A 21,832-nucleotide genomic window follows, 5' to 3' on the forward strand; every position below is an offset into this window, starting at 1 on the left:
ATAAAACTTATTTATTAAAAATTATGCAAAAAATGTAAGTATAGAAAATATGGAATTTTTATATTAAAAATGAATTTTTGCTACAAACAAAAATTAGTTATAAAAAGTATGAAAATACCTTTGCTTAAAAAATAAAGGGAAATAAAACAACATTAAAAGCACAGTGCAGGAATACTGCAGACACGTGTTTCGGCTTTACAAGGAATTCCTTTTTCAATGCACAAAATGGGAGCTCGTGAATTTAAAGGCATCCGACAAAAGTTGGATTTTGTGTCGAATGTCTTTACATTCTTTAGTTCACATGTATGCACTGAAAAAGACGTTCCTTGTAACCGGGGAGGGGAAGGGGGCAGAAACACGTGTCTGCAGTGTTCCTGCACATTTGTTTTATCTACTTTTAAAAATTATTTACTTTTGGTTGCATGACTAGAACTACAATTGATTGGTATACAGTGAAACTCCTCCTAACGAACACCCCTCAAAGGCGGACACCCCTCTTATGCGGACATCTCTCTATTGCGAACAAAATAAATTGTCCTGTTAGTGTCCACATTAGAGGGATTTTACTGTAATTTGTTTTAATACCAACTTGATTAATCATACCTTTAGTTTATTTATTTTTAATTTTAAAAATAATGTTTTTGTAAAATTTTTGACACAAACAAAATTGTTTATATAATGCGTAATTAAATTTCAGCGGGAATTTAGTTTTAAAAACTATTTTATGGACAAGGAGGTTTATTCTACTATTCCAATAAGTTCAAAATTCATCACATGTGTGTCGATGGTTCTTCTTAAAACAAAATTGGTACTCGGTAACTCGACCAAGTACTCGGTAACTCGGTACTCGGCCAAAGTGCTACTCGGTACGTCTCCAATTCCAACATATTCTTTTTTCTTCTTTTGAAGTTTTAAAATTATTTTTTAAAGATACCTAACGTTTCTTCTCATTAGATTCTTCTCATTTCTGCTTTTGAAAATTGCCCATTTGAAAAAAATATACTACGTTAAAAAAATTTCTCTCTTTTTTTTTGTTCTTCAATTTTTAATTTTTTTAGGATGATTCCTTTATTAAAACTATTCAGCTTTTTTTGTTTGTCACTCATTTTCTTTTGCTGCTGAGACTTAATATTATCAGAAAACAGTTTTTAAATATTAATAATGTAAAAAAGAAATAAATGTCAATTACTCTGGAAACCAGTTCTGAATAAACTTTAGTGTTGCACTAAAAACTTTAGTCAGACTCAAATCTTGTTGTGACTTCTGGTCAAACGCAACTACACTTTCTGAAATCGACACCCGCTTTTTGTCTTCACTTACTGTTTTATGCCGATCAATTACCATGATTGAAATACATTTTATTTTCATAAGAGGTGTGAAAGTAATCATTATTAAATTACAAAAAAAAATTGTTTCTGAAAAATGAAAGATTGCTAATATTTTACTTTCAAGAATAAAGAATTAATTTTAAAAATGTGTGGTTAACGCGAAATTTGCTGCCCCTGAAAATTTTGCCACCCTAGGCAGTTGCCTACTCTGCCTATTGGGAAATTGGGCCCTGGTCGTTTTTTCTTGAAGATTTGTTTTTCATTGAGTAGAATGCCTTTATTGAGACCAATATAAAGTAATATTTTTGAAAAAAATGCAGTTATTTATGTGCTTGAACATCAGTTTGAACACATACAATTGTGGCAACTATCTTTGAAAGTTGTGAATTAATTTTAACTAGTTTTGAATATGTGAAATTAATATCATCTATCATCGCCTCAGAGCAATAGTAAGATATCTATGTCTGAAAACTACAGTAGTTATTCTACTGTTTCTCTGAGGCGACAGCAGGCCCGGATCTACTTACCCGTAGATCCTGCAATGCGGGCGAGCCTATGCTACTAAAGGGCCCGTATCCTTTGACTCCAGTCGGCAGTTAGGGGCCTCTGCTGGTTTTTTTTAAGGGGGGACTAAAATTTATGGATTTGGGCCTGGTCAACAGTATGATTAAATTTCCTTTGTTCTTGAAATTCTGTTACTTTTTTCTTTATAGACTGGTACTTTAAACACTTAATGCTATTTTTAAAAGACATTAGATTCAGACCTGAAAATTGTTTTTGTTTCAGTTCTTAAAAGTTAAGTTGGTATATAAAATTTTCAACAGGTATCCTATTTTAGACCATAATTCACAAATTATCTGCTAACGTTTGAAATTTTGTACTGCAGATTATGCAGTAAGCTTTTTTTTTTTTTGAAGTAAAGTGTTTTTAAAGATTGATTTTTCTGGAACCTTGATCGGAAGCATCATTAATGTTTTATATTATAATCTGCAGACTGCTGTAACTTCATAAAATGAATTATAAGGAACACATTTAGATTAAGCAATAAATAAATACCTTGGTGCAGTGAAGCATATGGCAATCAACAACGATTTAATGCACAAAAATAGCTAATTTTGTACATAAAAATGTCAATTGCCATTAACATTTATATTGTTTTGATAAATTTGATAGCCACATGAATGAATGTATGCAAAATAAATAATATACTTTGTAATAGTTGTTTTAAAATCAATTGAACTTTTTAAATTCAACATCACTTTAGGTTGGACTAGGTCAATTACATTACCAAGGTGGTCGTGGAGTTGAACAGGACCACGCAGTAAGTCTCCATTATGTTTCTAAAAATTGTTAAATAAATTACATTTTCTACTTTTATTTGTTTTACGGTATGGTTTGTAAAATATCCTCATTTTAATATATTTGCAGAAAAAATGCTCTTAGTGCACATAGTATGTGGTTTAGGGAAATGTTCATATTTTTAAAGATTTATGAAATTTTAATGTAAAAAAACCTTTAATGGTACAGCTGCAGCATTATCAATTTAACGATAAAGAAAATAAAAAAAAATAAAAAATAAAAACAGATTTATGTATGATTTCTATCTAAATAAGTTTATTTGAGTCTGTTTGCAAAAATTATTAGTAATTTAAAGATATTTTGTAGTAAAGTTTGCTGTCTATATTTTTATAGTGTTCAACTCGACTTTGTAAAATGTTTTTTGCATAAGACTGATTTCAATCTTATTTTCCATAGAGGGCTTTGAATTATTTCATGCAAGCTGCTGATGCAGGAAATGCAAATGCAATGGCTTTCTTAGGAAAGGTATACTTTTAAGATTATTTTTGTTCTTAAATTACTAAAACTGTTGTTGAAAGATTTAAATTTGTTTCAACGGGTGTCCCATCATAGAGTTTTAATGTCTTAAAATGTTATACATATATTGATAACAGCACCTACTTTTTTTTAAATGGTGTTTTTTTTTTATGACAAGTTTGAGCAGCCAGTTAAAAAAAAAAAACTGCTGATTTTAAACAACTACTGCTTTTGGTTGCTACGCCTGCAATATTTTTTTTTTTTTTTGGATTTTTAAATCAAGTTGATTCAACTGTTATTTCTATTCACTATCATTTAACACATTGTTTTTACTGTGAGTAAGTCGACAAGATTTGCTTTGTTTCCCACCAGTATTTAATTCATCCAGTCTTTTGTATGCAGTAAGCGATAAATTCAACGTGTTTGAAAAAAAAAATTTTCCTTCTTAAAAAACTTAAATCTTAGTCCTTTTTTTAAAAAAATTTTAATTGAATGGAGTTGTGATATTTTAAAACTTCTAATTTCTTCCCGCAGAGAAAATTATTTCTCTAGTTAGTTATGAAGTTAAATCTTTGTAAATAACTTATTAATTTGCATAAAATTAATAATTAATATATGAAGTGCAACATGTTGTATCTGAAGCAGTTATATACAGACCATATTAGCTTAAAAAAATAGTGATGACTAAGTTGGGTAAGAATATGGTGGAAAGCTTTTAATGGTTTTCTAATGAATTATACATGGTAAACAAATTTATAATGAAGTAAAAAAATTAAATATTTATGTATGTTAAGAATGTAATGCATGTCCTTTGAAATTATAATGTCTGTTTTAAGATGTTTAGTTGAGTTCAGAATGATTACTAATTAGAATCAATTCAACTTCTTTGATTTAAGTGTGGAAGGTTATTGTATGTGTAGATTCATGATGTGATATGACAGAAGATTAGAATATCTTCTGTGACTCACATATTATCTATATATTTTAATTAGATGTATGGAGTCATGTATCCTATGTTTTCATTTTTTAGATGTATTTGGAAGGTGGAAATGTTGTTAAACAAAATAATGAAACAGCTTTGAAATATTTCACAATGGCTGCTGAAAAAGTATGTATTTATTGTTCATTTAATTCATACTATTACTAATACATGAAATGGTTTTAAGCACAAATATTTACATTGCAGAACAATCCTGTCGGACAAAGTGGCTTAGGTTTAATGTATTTGCATGGAAAAGGTGTTCCCAAGGTAATATCCTTTCCCTTTGATTAAAAATTAAAATGCATCTACTTTAAAGGAAATCTTGTATATGTGCTACAAATCGTCTAGTATTCCAAAGTGAGGCATCTTTAAAGTTTTTTTTTTTTCAATCACTTTTTTTTTGTAAGAAAATGATATGAAGGCCTAGCTCATGACTTTATGACTTCTTCGGGAATTGAACCTGCTGGGATGTCTACCTCAAGTTATTTCAAAAAAGTGCTCCTAAGGTTCTCTTTTATACTTTTATCAACTTAACCTTTGAGACCAAATGGAGAGAGCTTTTAGTAGCATTCTCTTCAATGTGCTTTAGGGAAACATCAGATTTGAATCTTGTTTTGATGTTTTGTAAATAGTTTTTGTATTTAAGCAATTAATTTCAGTGCATTCCCAATAAGAAAAATTCTCAACATTTAAGATAAAGTGACCAACAAATAAAATGATGTCTCTTTGCTTACTGGTCACTTTTAAGTTTGAATTGTGTTGCACTGGATACAGTTAGAATTGCATTTTCAACACAAATTGATGTGTCTATCTTCAAACAATACAGAACCGTATCAGGCTCATCATGATAAAAGTTAGATTTATGCTCTTTTAACAAAAAGAGTTTCATATGTCCTATCTCCCCTTCTAATACAAAAAAGTACATTGCAAGTTTTGTATTTTTAAATTTTTTAATAATATTTTGCACAATAATTTAAAATTTACTTCAAGCAATCTTTTGCAGAAATTTATAGATTTATTAATATACCAACAATGCTTGATTATGCTTTAACTCTCTGTAGCATAGTGCAACAATTTGGCAACATATCATTTGATTTTCTGCCAAATTCATAGAATTGATTTTATAACATAATTATGCACCATATAACATGTTGCCTGTGATCTACAACTGGTACCAAAAAAAAAAAAAAAAAAACAACTAGATTGTGCTACTTATCACAAAATTGAAATTAGTTGGCAAATTGACTATCAATATTTACAAAAAGGTGTCTGCTTGCTGCAATTTTATTTGTATCATAAAACATTGTTTCGCATGTGTTTTTTTTTTTTTTTAACGTATTTCGGTAAATTGAAGAGGCAACTATTTCAACTTTACTTTGCCATGTTATTTTTGATCTTTTTTTTTTTTGGTTTATTTGTTCTTAGCAAGTAATGTGTGTTTATTCTCAGTTTTTGTAATTTTCGCCATAAATAATAGCTGCATGAGAAAAAGATTAAAGATTCAAAAATACATGCATTTTTAAAATTTCTCATCCAAAAAATCAAGCAAATCTGAATTTATGAATGTGAAAGGATTAATCAAAAAACTAATTTAGGCATTTTGGCTAAAGATTCTTCGAAAATTATTCATTCTTTTAAATATTTTGTCTTGCCTTAGGACTATGCAAAAGCTTTCAAGTATTTTTCCCAGGCTGCTAGTCAAGGCTGGGTAGATGGCCAGTTGCAACTTGGAAATATGTATTATGGTGAGTATAACTATATATTACAAGGAGTTTCTGTATTGAAAAAAAATGATAAAAGGTTTCTTTATTAGGCTCATATTTTACAACTCTTCTATCCTTCCCACTCCCCATTTATTCCACCTGCTTTTGAAGTTACCAATGAAGATTTTAAAAGTGCGATTCAACTTTGTTATGCATTTGTTATGTCATGAATAAAATATCTTGAGAGTGGTGAAATAAAGAACAGTGGAACCTCTATAACTCGACACTCCAAGAGAACTTGAAAGCATGTCGACTTAAGTGTGCGTCAACTTACTGAGGTTCCATAATATTTCAAAAAAGTTTCTGTATCATTTGTTTACTAATGCTTAATATTCACATTATAAAAATTAATTCCAGTAAATGAATTCTCTTTTAATTTTCTTTTCTTGAAAATTACATAAAAAATCATTAATATAATATGAATTCCTCATGAGGAATAAATCCATAATTTTTGAAAAGAGATAAAAACTTCTTGTAAGTCAGGTCTGTTAAAGGTAAAAAGACCTGCTCACACTTGTTTGAAAAACCTGGTCATGGTGCTTTCTTTCTGTAGAGGACTCATTTATCCTACCCTTGCCTAGCCTTTTAGAATTGCACAAATAGCACAGTGGCTGACTCCCCTGGATAAAAAATGGAATTCTCTAAAAGAGCTTTTCAGAAAAGGATTAACTACCCAAGAAACCGCAGCATAAAATTCTAAGAAAGGATCAATATGAAAGAATGTTGATAGCAAAAATTAGACTAGAATAGCAATTGGATGTCGACTTTTAAAGGTTTCTGAAAATGTGTCTCAAGTTGAAGCGGTTTTTGCACATTGAAATAAACATTGGACCAACCATAAGAAAAATAAATGTTTAGTTTACCGGGGTAGTTGAGTTACCGAAATTTCACTGTACTTACTAAAAAAAGGACCTCCCCCCTTCCCCTGCTTTAATTTCTTTTTTACAACAGCTTTGTTTTGAAATGCTCAATCATTTTGAATCTTAACAAGAACTACAATTTTTTTCCCAAGGCCTACCACTTGGTTTTTTTTTTTTTTTTTTTTTTTTTTTTAACTTAAAATTTGAATATGTTGAAGGAAAGTATCAAAATAGTTGTCTAGGTAGATTTAAAATTCATGAATAAATAATTGATCTGGTTCTGGTTTCAAGTGTTTTTTGAATTTCAGAACATTTTTGTACTTTTGTAGATTAAAATTTTTTCCTAGTGTTACAGTTGTGTAGTCCTGTAAAAAAAGGTAGGAAACGCTCACTGATACGAGTAAAAGATAATGAAATCAAAAATGTGGGCAACATTAGTGTAAATTTTAAAAATGAGAAAATCCCCAATTTTTGACATTTTGAAATTCAATACTCGTATTTATTTTTTCCCCTTTTTCAAACCAATGATGTGGTTATTGTCTGCTAACTAGAATCAACTTTGCTAATTTGAAGTTTCATGTTACTAAACCTCTTTTTTTTCCTTGTTAATTTTTAGCTGGCTTAGGAATTCCTAAGGATTATAAAATGGCAATAAAGTATTTTACCATGGCATCTCAATCAGGTCATGTACTGGCATTTTACAGTCTTGCTCAGATGCATGCTACTGGAACTGGAACTGTTCGTTCTTGTACAACTGCAGTTGAAGTAAGTATTAGGGTAACGGCACCAGTAACAGATATGCTTAAAACATCACTCTTAGGTTAACTCAATTTTCTGAGCCTTTTAATATGTTTAGACTTTTTATTTAACTTATTTTTCTCTCATGCAACTTCATCTTTTCTAACGATGTGCTGCTTATGGATCCTCTGAACTAGTTAATTCTATTTCTATTTTCTCAATTTCAAAAAAAGGTACGACCCCCAGTGACGTGCTCCGAAATATCTGATGATACCCAGTAACAGATAGGATAAGGAAAGGATGCATAATGAACAAAATTCCCGTTTTCTCTTCAAAATTTGCAGAAGTTCTTTATTATTAGAACTAAAACTAATTAAATTCAAATGAATGTAAAACACCAGCTGACCTCGTGGTGGCTGTTCATAACCTTCCACCACTGCCTTTTAAATATCAATTGGCTCATAAAATTCACTCTGATAACACTAGATGGTTGCACTATATTCATGGGTCACAGCAACATCAGTTTTACCTGCCTAAAATTCTCATTATTTAAATCGAAACTTATGAATGTCTGTTACTGGACCCTTGTCTGTTACTGGTGCTGTTATCCTATATTGCTCTTACATTCTTCTTTTCTTTTAAATATATTTAAAAACAATCTAAAATTTTAAATAATTTAAAATTGAAAAAAAAAATATCACATCTATAACGTTTTAGAATCTGTTATGTGAAGTTAGATTATCTTTCTCCAAAATTTTAAATCTAATTGTACATCGAATATTGTGTGCCATTTCCGCTCAGTGCAATATTGTATTTTTATTTTGGTTGGCATTTACATCTTTAATTTAAAGATGTGCTCCTTTCACTATTTTAGCTATTCAAAAATGTTGCTGAAAGAGGTCGTTGGGGTGAAAATTTAATGCAAGCTTATTCTGATTTCAAAGAAGGGAGAGTTAATGAAGCCCTTGCCAAATATGTTGTTTTGGCTGAACTTGGCTATGAAGTTGCACAAAGCAATGCTGCATTCATTTTGGATAGAGGTAAGCCACATGCTAATTTATTTGAAGGAAAATACTCTTACTTTTTTATTGCCATATTTTTTATGAAAAGTTATTCATTTTATACATTAACTAGCCATGTTTTTTTTTTAAATACAGTCAAACCTCATTATCGCGACACCCAGATATCACGATACTCCAGATGTCAGGTCACTTTTTCAAAATTCCGAACTTATGCCATATAGTTTCAATGTCAAGTGGCTCCGGATTTTACGACAGTTTCTTCATGCAACTTCGATTACGACGATGCTTTGAGCTGCGCAGACTGGATCAAATATTTCTTTGCAATTGAAAAATGCTCAGTAAAATAATGAAGACATCTGTTTGTTGTAGGAACTTCTTACTCTGATTAGAGATTTAACCGGGCATGACACCTCGAGAATGGTTGGGGGCGAGTAGATAAGTTCTAAAAGGTACAGGTTTCAGCCTTTGACAAGAAATAGAAAGAAAAGGAAAGGTGGGGCTTAGCCGTCAAAATCTAATCAAATTGCGGACAAAAGTGAAAACAGTTTTGAATTGGTTTCTTTCTTACTGATAATTTTGTAGAAGAAGGAGTGTGACGAATGTTATTCAAAAATTTATCAAACATTTTATTGAAAGTATTGTAGAATTAAAAAGAGAAGGTGAGAGTGAAGGTTTTTTTTTTTTTTTTGAATAATTTTTGTTATATTCACCAATAATTCAGATTTACATTAGTTAAGTCTATTTAAAAAAATAAACAGTATTAATTTATTCATTAAAACTTAATTTTATGGTTAACTAATGTTTAATCATGAATTTTTTAAACTATTCCGGTTATGACTTCGCTCCAGCTATGACGACACTTTGTTAACAGTCCCAAAGGTGTCGTGATAACGAGGTTCGACTGTATTGATAAAGTAGGTTAGTGAACGTGTAAATTTTGGAGAGATTTTCAATGATTGAACCATAAAGTAGAATGTACAAGTGTTGAAAAGAATGAATGTTGCAGAACAAACTGATTTGCCCAAGAACAGCACTTGATTGACTTGACTTGATTCTCTTATTGCCTAGTGGTGCATGAGGCCACTGGTGTGGCATTCCATCCCAATCGGTTTAATGCTGCCCCCCTGGCAAATCCCCCCCAGCTTGGCCAACCAAAGACATTTCTTTCTTGTATGGACATCTGACGCCAGGTTAGTTTTGAACGCCCGCGCTTCCTCTTGCCATCAGGGGTCCACGTCAGAGTAGTTCTTGTACGGTCTATTGCCTGCATTCTGAGAACATGTCCTATCCATGACCATCTGTGCATTTTTACCAGTGTGGTTATGAGCTTGCAATTTGTATGTTTATATAGGTCTGGATTCAATATTTTATTTGGCCAGTATATGTTTAATATTTTCCTCAGGCTTTTAGTTTTAAGGGCATCAAGCTCTTTTCTTGCTGTCTAGTTAGCTTCCATATATTGCTGCCATAGAATAGAACTTCTCTAACTACTGAATTGAAAATTTGTATTTTGAGTTTTGTATGTATGTTGTTAGATCTCCATATTTTATACAGAGATTCGAATGTACATGGAGCTTTTTAAATTCTTATTAATATATCACTATTTGTACCACCCTCAGATGAAACATATGCCCCAAGGTAAATAAAATTGTCGACTTTGTCTATTTTAGTTTTAAATATTGATAAAGTAAGTCAGTGAATGTGTAAATTTTGGAAAGAGTATTAATGATGGAACCATGAAGTAGAATGTGTATGTGCTGAAAGGGATGAATGTTGCAGAACAAATTGATTTGCATAAAAGAACAGCAGTCTTCGGCTGGAATTGACTGAGCTGGCGCTGTATTCAATGAAAATTAGTTGACAAAAAAACCATGCTTGGCTTTTTGATGAGCCAGAAGCTCCTACTTTTACAGCTTTGAAAAAAGGGTCCTTTGTTACTCTGATGAAATATTTTTGTAAATTTATTTTGTAATCCCATTGATTTTATCATTTATTACTATCCACATCATAGCAAATGTTTTACTTCTTATGGTGAATTCATTTGTACTGCAAAATAAAGGGGAATGCAATGAAAATTTTGAAGCTGGTGGTAATTTTTTTTTTTTTCAGTATGACCTCTTATTAATTTTGGATTTTCCAACTCTGTTATTGTGGTTAGTCTTAAAATCATCAATTTTTTTTAAACATAGGCAATTAAATTAAACCTTTTCTTTGAATTTGTCAGTTACCATTTCTGTAATATTTTCAAGCTTATCAAAATTGTTTTGTAAGCTTTTAGTCGATAGCTTTGAATAGGATTGTCAGAAATTAATGATAAATTTGTAAATTTAACTCTCAGTTAAAACTGAGCTAGGGAAAGATGTTTGTAACTATTGGGAGCAACATCAAGTAAAATTCAGTGATGAAAAAAAAAATCAAAATAAGGTTTATCTTGACTGAGATTACTGCTAATGTTTGATATAAATTACTGTTCTTCCCCCATTGTGAATTCTTAAAGATGAGTTAGATTAGGCTCATGTTGAGAAATTACCGGATTGATGAAAAATTATTTTTTTTCTTCTATTTTTACAAAATCATCCAAAAACAGATTTAGTTATTTTAGCACATAAATTTATTGCTTTGTGTTAGAATTTGATGAAAGAATGATTTTATTTTGGGACAAAACTACTGTGATCAAATTGAAAAATTCAAAAGTGAGGTATTTACGTACAATTTTTGTAGGAGTTTTCATTATATTCTAGAAATCTTTTTTTCACTGGCATTATTATATTGAAATCTAATACATTTTTATGATGCCCAATGAAGACTATTTCTTGAATTTGGAAGATACAGTAGTACCTCCCCTAAGGGACACCTCTATTTAAGGGACACTTTTTCTGGTCCCAGTCCCTTTGAATAGGGACCTCCATGCATTTACCTCTCATTAAGGAACACTCTATTTAAGGGACAGTCACAGAGAAAAATTACAAAGAAGTTATGCATAAATGCATTAGAAATATCGAAATTATTGGAATTCAAGGTTTACTTTTTGTCCAAAAAGTAACTGGTAAAAGTTTGTCTTTACATCAACATGCAAATAAACAAATATGTATTCTAAAATTTATACTGAGACCAACATTCATATTTTTCTCTTTCATCAATATCTTAATATGAGCTAAGCCTCGACAGATAGTGTGCCGCCCATGACAAGCTTGCTATAGAAAACTTGAAATCTGATCACATTATCTTTTGCTTTGCAAGGTGCAAGACATCAAACAAATCCATGTAACACATTAATTAAAAATTGCAATTAATAAAAATCAGTTACAAAACTTTGATGTGACAAAATGTTTGATAAAATTTTATTTTATTTATTTATTTATTTTTTTGCCAGTTTGAATAATTTCGAATTTTATTCACCTTTTATAAAACATTTCCAGTATTAAAACTTAAATGCTATTAGTTGACGTTCATTATGAAATTATAGTGAGTTAAGTACACAGCATGCATCATTTCATTTACATCCGAAGAAGGGACATCTCTATCTAAAGAACAAGTTGTCCAGTCCCATTAGTGTCCCTTATTGAGAGGTTCTACTGTAGTATATATTTCCATGTCGTATATTGTTTTCTCTGAAACTGACTTAATCTACACTGCTTGACAATTGCTAAGGAACAATTACGTTTTTTGGAATAGTTAAGTATAGATAATGATTATTGAAACAGAACGAAATGTATAGTTAGTAGGGAGGATATTGTGCCTTTATTATAAGTACAAAATAATACAGATATTACTGCATCAATGAAGTAAAAACTTAAAAATGAAAAAAAAAAAATCCTACTTAGATGATTTTCATACAACCACAAAAAAATGATCTAGGTCAGAATGGTGGACACACACACACACATGAGTGCCTTAATATTATGTATGATTATCAGGGACACTGATGCACAATTTACATCTGTTTTCCATACTTCCCACTAATTATTGAGGAGTGCTTGAAGGATGTTTTCCCACTCCTCTGTCAATGCCGATTTGAGTTCTTGTTCTGTTTTGGGATGGACGGTTCTTCGCGCAACACGTCTGCCAAGAGCCTCCCAGGAAAGTTCAATTGGATTTAAATTGCGAAAGTAAGCAAGTCACTGCATACGGAGAATGTTTTCCCTTTGCAGTGTGTCTGACACTTCAATGCTTCAGTGTGGCTGTGTATCGTCGTCCGTAAAGAGAAAGTCTGGACCTAACGCCCCCCTAAAAAGACAAACATGGTCCAGCATAACTTCTCTGCAATGTATTTGCGACGTAACACTTTCTTGTTCAAAAATGTGAAGCGGTGTTCTGCCATTGTGCATGATGCCTGCCCACACCATGACACCTGGGCCGTACCGATCACGTTCGCAAACAAATTTTTGTGCATAACGTGCTCCACGCTCTCTCCACAGTAGTTGGTGACCAGAATCAGTTGTTTCACTGAAATGAGATTCATCACTCAAGACCAATTTTGATGATCCCACCAATATGTTCCTTACACCAGCGTAATCTCCCTCAAAGATGGCGTGGTTGAACTTGAATGCAACATACGGGCTTGTTGCATACAAACCGACATTATTTACTCACCGTGAGATGGTTCTTGCAGAAACATGCGTACTGGTAGCGGTCTTTAGATTTGCAGCTATCTCTCCAGGAGTGAAATTTCTGTTCCTTTTTGCCACGAAGACTACATAGCAATCCTTTTAAGGTGTGGTGCTCCTACCACTGCCCCCGCATGCTTTTGCAAAACATTTCCACCTTCAGCGACCGTCTTTAATCGGGAGATGGCACTTTTTGATACACCCATTGTAACAACAGTGGTGACACTTTGACCTGCTTCCAGTCGTCCAACCCCTTGTCCACGATTGTAGATACTCAAATGATGTCTTGCTGACATTTTACTCTTAAGTATTTCAAGAACCAAACAAAATTTCAGAGAATAACCTTTTTTAACATCCAGCATGATTTTTGTTAAAAACCAAACAGCATGAATTTTCGTATGAATCTTGAGCGTGTCTTTTATACAGTCTTTTATACAGATAACGAGTCTTGGTCTACCATGCCATCTGAACTTGAATTTATTTCTATTAGCCAGGTGGTTGAGGTACAAATTTGTGTAAATCACTTGTTCCTTAGCAATTGTCAAGCAGTGTATCTTCGGTAGCCCACACTTTGCAGCACTAAAGTAAACTACGACAACTTCCACTTGAATGTTTTGGATAAAATACAAATTGGTGGAACACTTCAACTTTGAACATATTGATCCAACAAAATCAGTTGTATTTTATGTTTAATTATAGCTTATACTAGCTTGTTCTTCTTATGTTTAACATGTGTACATAAAGTATTAAACCAATTGAAGTCAATTATAGTATTATTCATGATCAACATCCCTTTTAATAATGTTCAATCTGGCATTAACATTTGTTGCAAAGCAAATCAACTGGCAGCCATCTTAGATCACCGCCAAAGTACGCCATATCCAAAATAGCTTCAATATAATAAGAAACGTTTTGGGTTCCCAATAATCATGTGGAATTGTGGACTACCTCCTTAGACAGGGGTCTGGCCAGAGGATATTTGGGTCCGTTAACGGACCCTTCACAAAAATCCGATCAACCAAAACGGACCTTTCACAAAATTCCGATCAAACAAAACGGACCTTTCACAAAATCCCGATCAAACAAAACGGACCCTTCACAAAATTCTGATAAACAAGATCGGATCTGTCACAAATTGTTTATTGAAAGAGCAAATCTAAAAGCAAAATATCGCATATTTCTGTGTATAAACCGATAATTTTTGGAACCTTTTTTTAAAGTCAAATTAGAGGGATCAGCTTATACAAAATCGGCCAATTTTGGAAAAAAAAAAATAAAAATAAATAAAAAAATAAAAAAATAAAACGGCACTCTTGGGATGCTCCTGCAAGCGATAAATAATTGCTACTGCCAATTAAATATAATGGTTGTTTGTTTTATCACAGCTAATTAGCAGCAGTGTTGTTGTAAACTTTTCTGAAAAGGCATTGGTAATCACTTTTCTCCGCTCATGATTTAATAAACAAAAACAATAATAATATATATCTGCGAAATGAACTTAGAACTGCAAAGTGATAGTAAGGGTGAGGAAAAAATATGATCGCTTCAGATAGGGTTACCAACTTTAAAATTATCACCACTTAGCATCTGGCGTTGAACTTTATAATGACTTGATTAGAAAATATTCTCATCATTTTGCCAGCTTGTCAATATTTGCGTTTTTACGATGCTGTGCGATGTTTAATTGTTATTTTTGGAGAAAATTATATGGGCTTTGATTTTTCGATGCTAACAAGGATGATTAACTTTAAATAAACTTTTTTAATTACCGTTTTTTTTTCTTTAGATGTCTACATTTTGAAAAATGCAATCTTAACATCCCATATGAGAATCATATTTTTTTCTTTTTTCAAGCTAACTTTGCTTTATTAGGATTCAAATAAATGAAAAGTCTCTTAATTTCTGTTAGAACTCTCATTTCAAGTTTTTAAAGCAAAATTCCATTTTCTGTTATGAGTCAAAAATTAAAATGCTGAATAAATGGTTTATTTTATTTTATTTTTTGGGGAAACTGTGTCCACAGATATTAATGATATGTTTATCATAGGACTCTAAAATGCAATTTTAAAATAATTTTATCAAAAATATTTCTTTTACAAGCCCTTTTTATACTTTTGATGCCTTCACTTTGAGAATTGCGATCTCTTTGCATCCGCTATGGGAATCCGATTTTTCAAATTTTTGATGATTATTACGCTTTGTTAAGAAGTAAACAATTGAAATATCTTTTTATTTTTGTTAAAATAAAAAGTTTTAAACGAAATTCTGTGCTTTTTAAGAGTGTCTTGGGTCAAAAAGTTGAATGCTGAACCCTATTCTGAATTTTATTTTATTTATTTATATTTTTGTTACAATTATTTTAAGTACTGTACAGAAATATATCTAGTATAATTTAACATAATGTAGAATGGTAGATAAATATTGATACTTGAAAGAGCGATGGCCCCCCCCCCCCCCCCCCGCCAAATATCAGAAAAAAAATCCAGAATGATTTTCTCGACGTAGAAGAGGAAAACACTCAACTTTAAGTTTAATTGATGCAGTTTGTGCCATCTCTAAATTCTAAAAATTCGTTTTAACAAAAAAAAAAGTTTTTTTTTTGCGAAATTTTTTGATTTTTTACAAAGTTAATTCATTTTTCACAAAATTATTTGATTTTTCACAAAAAACGGACCCTGTAAAAAATCCTGGACAGACCCCTGTTAGATTATATAGCTGTCCTGAGTTTTATTTCCTACTGATGGTACACCAACTTTCTTGTAACTGGCTATCCTATCCCTTAAATTTTTGAAACTTAACGTCATGATTACATTTTTGTTAATACACAGATTTTATTTACCAGCAATGAAATGATTTATATCCAAGAACTTTTTAAAAGTAGTCTGTTCCACAAATGAGGCAAAATTTCTGTTACTGTTTTAGAGAGACCAAAATTCTGGATACATTATCTATGTAAAGGGAGATTGGGAGTTGAGGTTTTTTACATGACATCTAACGGCTGCTGTAACTAAGAAAACTACTCAAATTTTAAAATAATAAAATCAGCTGCAAAATGGAATCATTTATAAAATGGTAAAGTGCAATTTTAAGTGTTGCTAACTTAATTATGTAACTTTGTATTTCGTTTAAATTCAATTTTTACTTCCTTTACCAGGTGACATTGATATCATTGCCAAAAATGAAACTTTTAATCGTGCACTTATGTATTGGAATAGAGCTGCTGCTCAAGGTAATAATTTAATTTCTGTTGTGTCTATCTTATGTTAAATATGAATTTTTCTATCACCATCTTCTTAAATGTTTACTATTATATAGTATTTAGCTCATAGTTTAAGCACTGCAAATGTTTTATGGAGTTGTAAAATATTACATTTTTTTTCGAGATATCTGGTAAACATTAAAAAAAGGGGGGGGGGAATAAATGAAAAATGCCGAGAAGGCTTTGTTCTAAAATATGAACAAAGTGGGGGAATAAAAACAACAACAACGTAAACTACAGTTGGGGCAACCTAACCTGGCAGCATCATAATGCTAAAAATTAGGATCTGCTTAGCCTTCACAATGCTGCCATGTTAGGTTTGCTCCAACTATAAGTATAAATTGTCAAAAAAGGGCAAATAACTATTTCAAGGCTATAAAGTATTTGCTTATTATTGTAAGAATAATGCAAACTTAATGTGAATTGGTTTCAAACCAACTTTTTTGAAGAAAATGTCTGTAATTGAATTGAAGGGACTTTAGTTATCAAAATTGACTTTTTTCGGCCAAACAACAATTTGCCAACCATGACACTGTATAAAAAGGTGTGTTCCACCAAATATTTTTTTCCCAACTACAGCACTGGTTAAAAGTGCTCAACATGCAACAAGAAAGTCATTTGCTCACGACTTTATTTGCATTGATTTTTTAATTAAATCACAAAAGAGAAATAGTTTTAAAAGTTCATTTAATTTTAATGTTTCAAAGTTCAATATTTGAAATTTTTATTTGATGCATTATTACAATAGAAGAATATATGATATTTTAATATGCAACAAATACTTTAACTAAATGTTTAATAAGATTTGAAGTTTATTAAAAGAGAATGATGAAAAATTACTCACTGAAAAATTAATTCCAAAGTGTGATTTTGAAATTCATCTAATTTTGAACTATTTTAGCAAAGCATATTTAGTCATTGAAAATTTTAATTAAATCCTCCCAGGTACAAGTACACATTTATATAAGTTTTAAAATGGATGAAACAGCATTTGTGAACTATTTGAAAATGCTTATAAAACAAAGTGCTACTTGGGATCAGCTTCTTCTCTTATTCATAAGCAGGACTGACTGTTAAGTTGAAGCCATGATTAATTTGGGGTTAAAAGAGTCAGAAGTTAAAAACAGGATTCATACATTCCTGGAGAATCTGGAAAAGTCAGGAAAAGAGATTTCCCTCAAAAAGTCAGTGAAAAGTTAGTTTTTGTCAAATCGTGGAAAAGCGGCGAATTCCCCCCCACCCCCCTGCTGGCTGGTAGGCACATATGTTGATTGTAATATTAATTGGCAATAAGCATTCAATGCTCCAATATTTTTCAGTTTATTTCAAATCTAAGTGAGCTTATCTAATTTCATTTATAGTTCTCAAGTTACAACTCCTTCAAAAATAATCAGAAGCCCTTAATGCACTATTGTCAAAAGTTTTGTTATTCATACAGTTGTATTGAATGATAAATTTGTCACTTTTTCACTCTGCAATTCTCATTTTTAATGTAGTAAATGCCATGCAAAAGTTTGAAATTGTACATTTTCACAACTATACAAAAACAAGACTTCATTTTCGCTTACTCATAAAAAGCAGGATCCTAGTTAAAAAAATAAAAGAACACTGGAGTAATGATGCTGCTATAAATTTTAAAAAAAAGGGGAGGGGGGTAACTTTTTTACAAATTTAAAAAAAAATGGTGTGAAACAGTGGCGTAGCTAGACCCAACTTTCGGGGGGGGGGGGGTTACTTCTTTTATATATATATATATATATATATATATATATATATATATATATATATGTATATATATATATGTATATATATATATGTATATATGTATATATATGTATATGTATATGTATATATATGTATATATATGTATATATATGTATATATATGTATATATATGTATATATGTATATATATGTATATATATATATATATGTATATATATATATATATATATATATATATATATATATATATATATATATATATGTGTATATATATATATATACATATATATATGTATGTATGTATATATACATATATATGTATGTATAATCGCTTGGAATTTTTTCCTTTTCTTCCTTTTTTTTTCTTTCTCTTCTCTCTTCTTTTTCTCTTTTTTTTTTTTTTTTTGAGACTAACTTTTCGGGGGGGGGGGGGGGTTTGTCCCCAAAACCCCCCCCTTAGCTACGCCCCTGGTGTGAAAAGTCTGGAAAAAGGCCAAAAATCATTTGGATCCAACCTGAATGTCTGTGTAACTGTTATATGGAATTAGCATAAATATATATAAAATGTTTTGGTGCACATGTTTTACTTAAAACATGGACCTGGAATTTCACTTTGATTTACCTGGAAATGTCACAGAATTTGTTTGACTATTGCTGAATGAACCCTGCTTAGAATTCCCTTATTCAGTCAAACTGAATTTGGGGTAAAATAATCGGAGGCGTTGAAATTCCAGGAGTCGGAGTCTCATCATTTTCCCTTCAACTCAGTAGCCCTGCTCATAAGTATAGTTAGAAAACAGAAATGCCCCTCCCCCTTCTCTTTTATTTTTTGGTCTCCCTCCTAGGCATTTGTAGTGTAATTCGAAGAAAAATAATTTAAAAATCATTGGCAATTTAAAATACGTAATTTTAATTTTCTTTCCAAAACATAAATATTCAGGAATTTATTAGATTGTTTGTGATATATTGAGAATTGTTCAAGATTATAAAGCTTTTTGAAAGATAGCATTATCATAATCCATTAAAAAGTAAATAATTAGATTACTACTAAATATTATTGAGCAATCATGATTGCTAATTGTTTTCATTTGACCGTTCTTGATGTTTGGTTCCTTTTTCAACACCACCGTCCTCTGCAGGCGCGACTCCTCCGCTCCTGAGCAGTGTCTCCCAGACGTTGGCGTCCATATCCTACACACACGCACGCTCATACACACACTCTCACTCACACACACGCGCCTTTACGCATGTAAATTATACACGCGCCAACGTGAATACACACAGGTCACTAACACAAGCCTACACATACACATCTATATACACGTAGCTGCCCAAGAGGAGGGGCAGACTTGGGGGTACAGGAGCCGTTTCTAGAAACAATAACTCCAATGAGTAGGGTCCTGTCGCAGCTCGTGTTGGGAACAACATAATTTGAATTCAAAATTTCAGAATTCAAATTATTTATTTTAACTTGATTTTTACTTTATCAAATAGTTATTATTTTTAATTTAGGCTATTCAGTTGCTAGAGTTAAAGTAGGAGATTATCACTATTATGGATATGGAACTGATGTTGATTATGAAGTTGCAGCCACACAATACCGAATGGCCTCTGAACAACAGCACAATGCACAAGCTATGTTTAATTTAGGATACATGCATGAGCAAGGTTTAGGAATGAAAAAGGTAACTTGTTTGTTTATGTTGTGGAAATAGCAAATATACTCATTTTTAATTTTAGTAATATTTTTGAAAACTTTAATTTTTTAAAAACCATTTCTAAAAACTAAACTGATGTATGAGAGCCATTCAATAAGTAATAAGACTAGATTTATAAAAAATACAGAACAACTTTAAACGTCATAATTTCCATGGCAATTTCCAGCAATATTCTGCACAGATTCATTTCTGTATGCTCTTTTCATGAACTTCATGTTGTGTTCGATAGTTATTTGCAGCATTTTGTGAAATAATCTGAAAGGATGAGAAGAGAACCAACTAAGGGCACAACAAACCTTGCTGTAATTGACAGAAAAACACTAGTACCTATGCAGGTAGAAAATTTCTGGTGTTCAGTATCAAATAAGGAAAATTTACAGTAACTGGCACGCAAGGAAATAGAAGAAATGTCCAAAAATGCTACATTTTCAGCAATTGCTAGCGGTTTAACAGTTAATGAAGTAACCATAATTTAAATGGTTTATTTAAGAACTAGTAGTACCCGCATGGCTTTGCCCGTAATAGAAAATTAAAAGGTCTTTTGGTTCGCCTGTATATTTACAAATAATGTATGGTGAATTTTCTCGCCAATTGGCTTGTGCCCATGTTACGGTTCCACGTTATGATAATTTCGTAATTTACTCGTCCATCTTTTGATAATTTTGTTCTTAAAACTGGAATAGAAAAAGAACCAAATCGAATTTTCGAAAAATCGCTTCCAGGTGCACACCTCCATGCTACAAACTAACTTTGTGTGAAATTTCATGAAAATCGGCCGAACGGTCTAGGTGCTATGTGCGTCACAGAGATCCTGACAGACGGAGAAACTTTCAGCTTTATTATTAGTAAAGATAACTTCTGCGGGACTAAATGCATTTGTTAAAACGTTCTCTCCATTTCTTAAAAACTTGTGAACATTAAGTTTCTGAGAGCTTTTTCAAAACTGCCTCTGCAGAGTTTAGACATGTTTTGTTGCTTTCAACATGTTTGCCTCATAATGGTTTCTTAAGTTGAGGAAACAGCCAGAACTCACTGATGTAAAATAATTCTGAGATTCCCCTTGATGATTATAGCAGCAGTGTTATTCATTGTCTCTGTGGTGGACGTTGAAGGTTGTCCCTCACGTTCAATATCTTCCGAATTTTGCCTGCCTTCCTTAAAAGCTTGATGCCAGCAAAACATACTGACTTTAAACATTGCTTCATTGTTGAAAACTTCACGTATCATATCAAAGATCTCCAATCCTGATTTTTGCAGATAAAAATTTTTATCGCATAACTTTGTTCCAACAAGGCTTCCATTTTGACAACTGGCTGCATCTTGTAGGTGTATGCCAACAGGCTTCAATTCAATAACGTCATACTCAGGAATAGTCTGTACGTGCCAACTATCAGTAGTGTTTGTTAATATGGACAACAGACATTTTTCATGCCACAGAAATTAACATTCTGATGAGTGGTTTCGCGGCAGTAAAATTAGTCTTATTACTTATTGAACAAGCTATGTATAAGTTTTCTCATTGATAGTTATTATATCTTTGCACTTATAGTTTTGTAGAACATGCCTTCCATGTTTTTCCTTTTAAAGCTTGGAAGTATTTTCATAGCTATTAATAATTCACAATCACAAATTTTCCAGACAATAAAATTCTGAATTTGTATGAAGATTTAAATGTACATGAAGCTTACATAAATTGTTTTATACTTTTCAGTTTATTTTAAAAACATGGTAAATTAAAACTTTTTTATTTTGATAATTATTTTCTGTTTTTTACTATTCTGTGTGTGAATTGTTTCATTCAAATTTAAACACTTCAAACAGACAATGACCAAGACGGTTAAATTGACAAGAACAAAGTTCAGTACATTTTTTTCAGTCAGTAAAATAAACTTTAAAAAATAAACTGCACAATAAATAACATTGTAACCCTAAAAAACATTTCATTTTACGTACATTTTTATGTACAACATCAATGTTTTACATAGTTCAATAGACAAAGAGGCCCCCAAAAGTGCA

General features: G+C 31.4%; 1 protein-coding gene across 1 annotated transcript in view; it reads left to right on the forward strand.

Annotated features, from left to right (window-relative positions):
* The window catches only part of LOC129225184 (protein sel-1 homolog 1-like), a 78,226-nt gene that overhangs the window by 46,846 nt on the left and 9,548 nt on the right, over positions 1-21,832 (forward strand). The window contains exons 9-17 of the mRNA XM_054859749.1: positions 2,593-2,649; positions 3,084-3,152; positions 4,174-4,251; positions 4,330-4,392; positions 5,783-5,870; positions 7,365-7,513; positions 8,361-8,526; positions 16,270-16,344; positions 19,611-19,783. Of these exons, the coding sequence (XP_054715724.1) occupies positions 2,593-2,649; positions 3,084-3,152; positions 4,174-4,251; positions 4,330-4,392; positions 5,783-5,870; positions 7,365-7,513; positions 8,361-8,526; positions 16,270-16,344; positions 19,611-19,783 (918 nt within the window). The remainder of the gene's footprint in view (positions 1-2,592; positions 2,650-3,083; positions 3,153-4,173; positions 4,252-4,329; positions 4,393-5,782; positions 5,871-7,364; positions 7,514-8,360; positions 8,527-16,269; positions 16,345-19,610; positions 19,784-21,832) is intronic.

This window comes from Uloborus diversus, chromosome 6 (assembly GCF_026930045.1).
Source record: "Uloborus diversus isolate 005 chromosome 6, Udiv.v.3.1, whole genome shotgun sequence".
NCBI lineage: Eukaryota > Metazoa > Arthropoda > Arachnida > Araneae > Uloboridae > Uloborus > Uloborus diversus.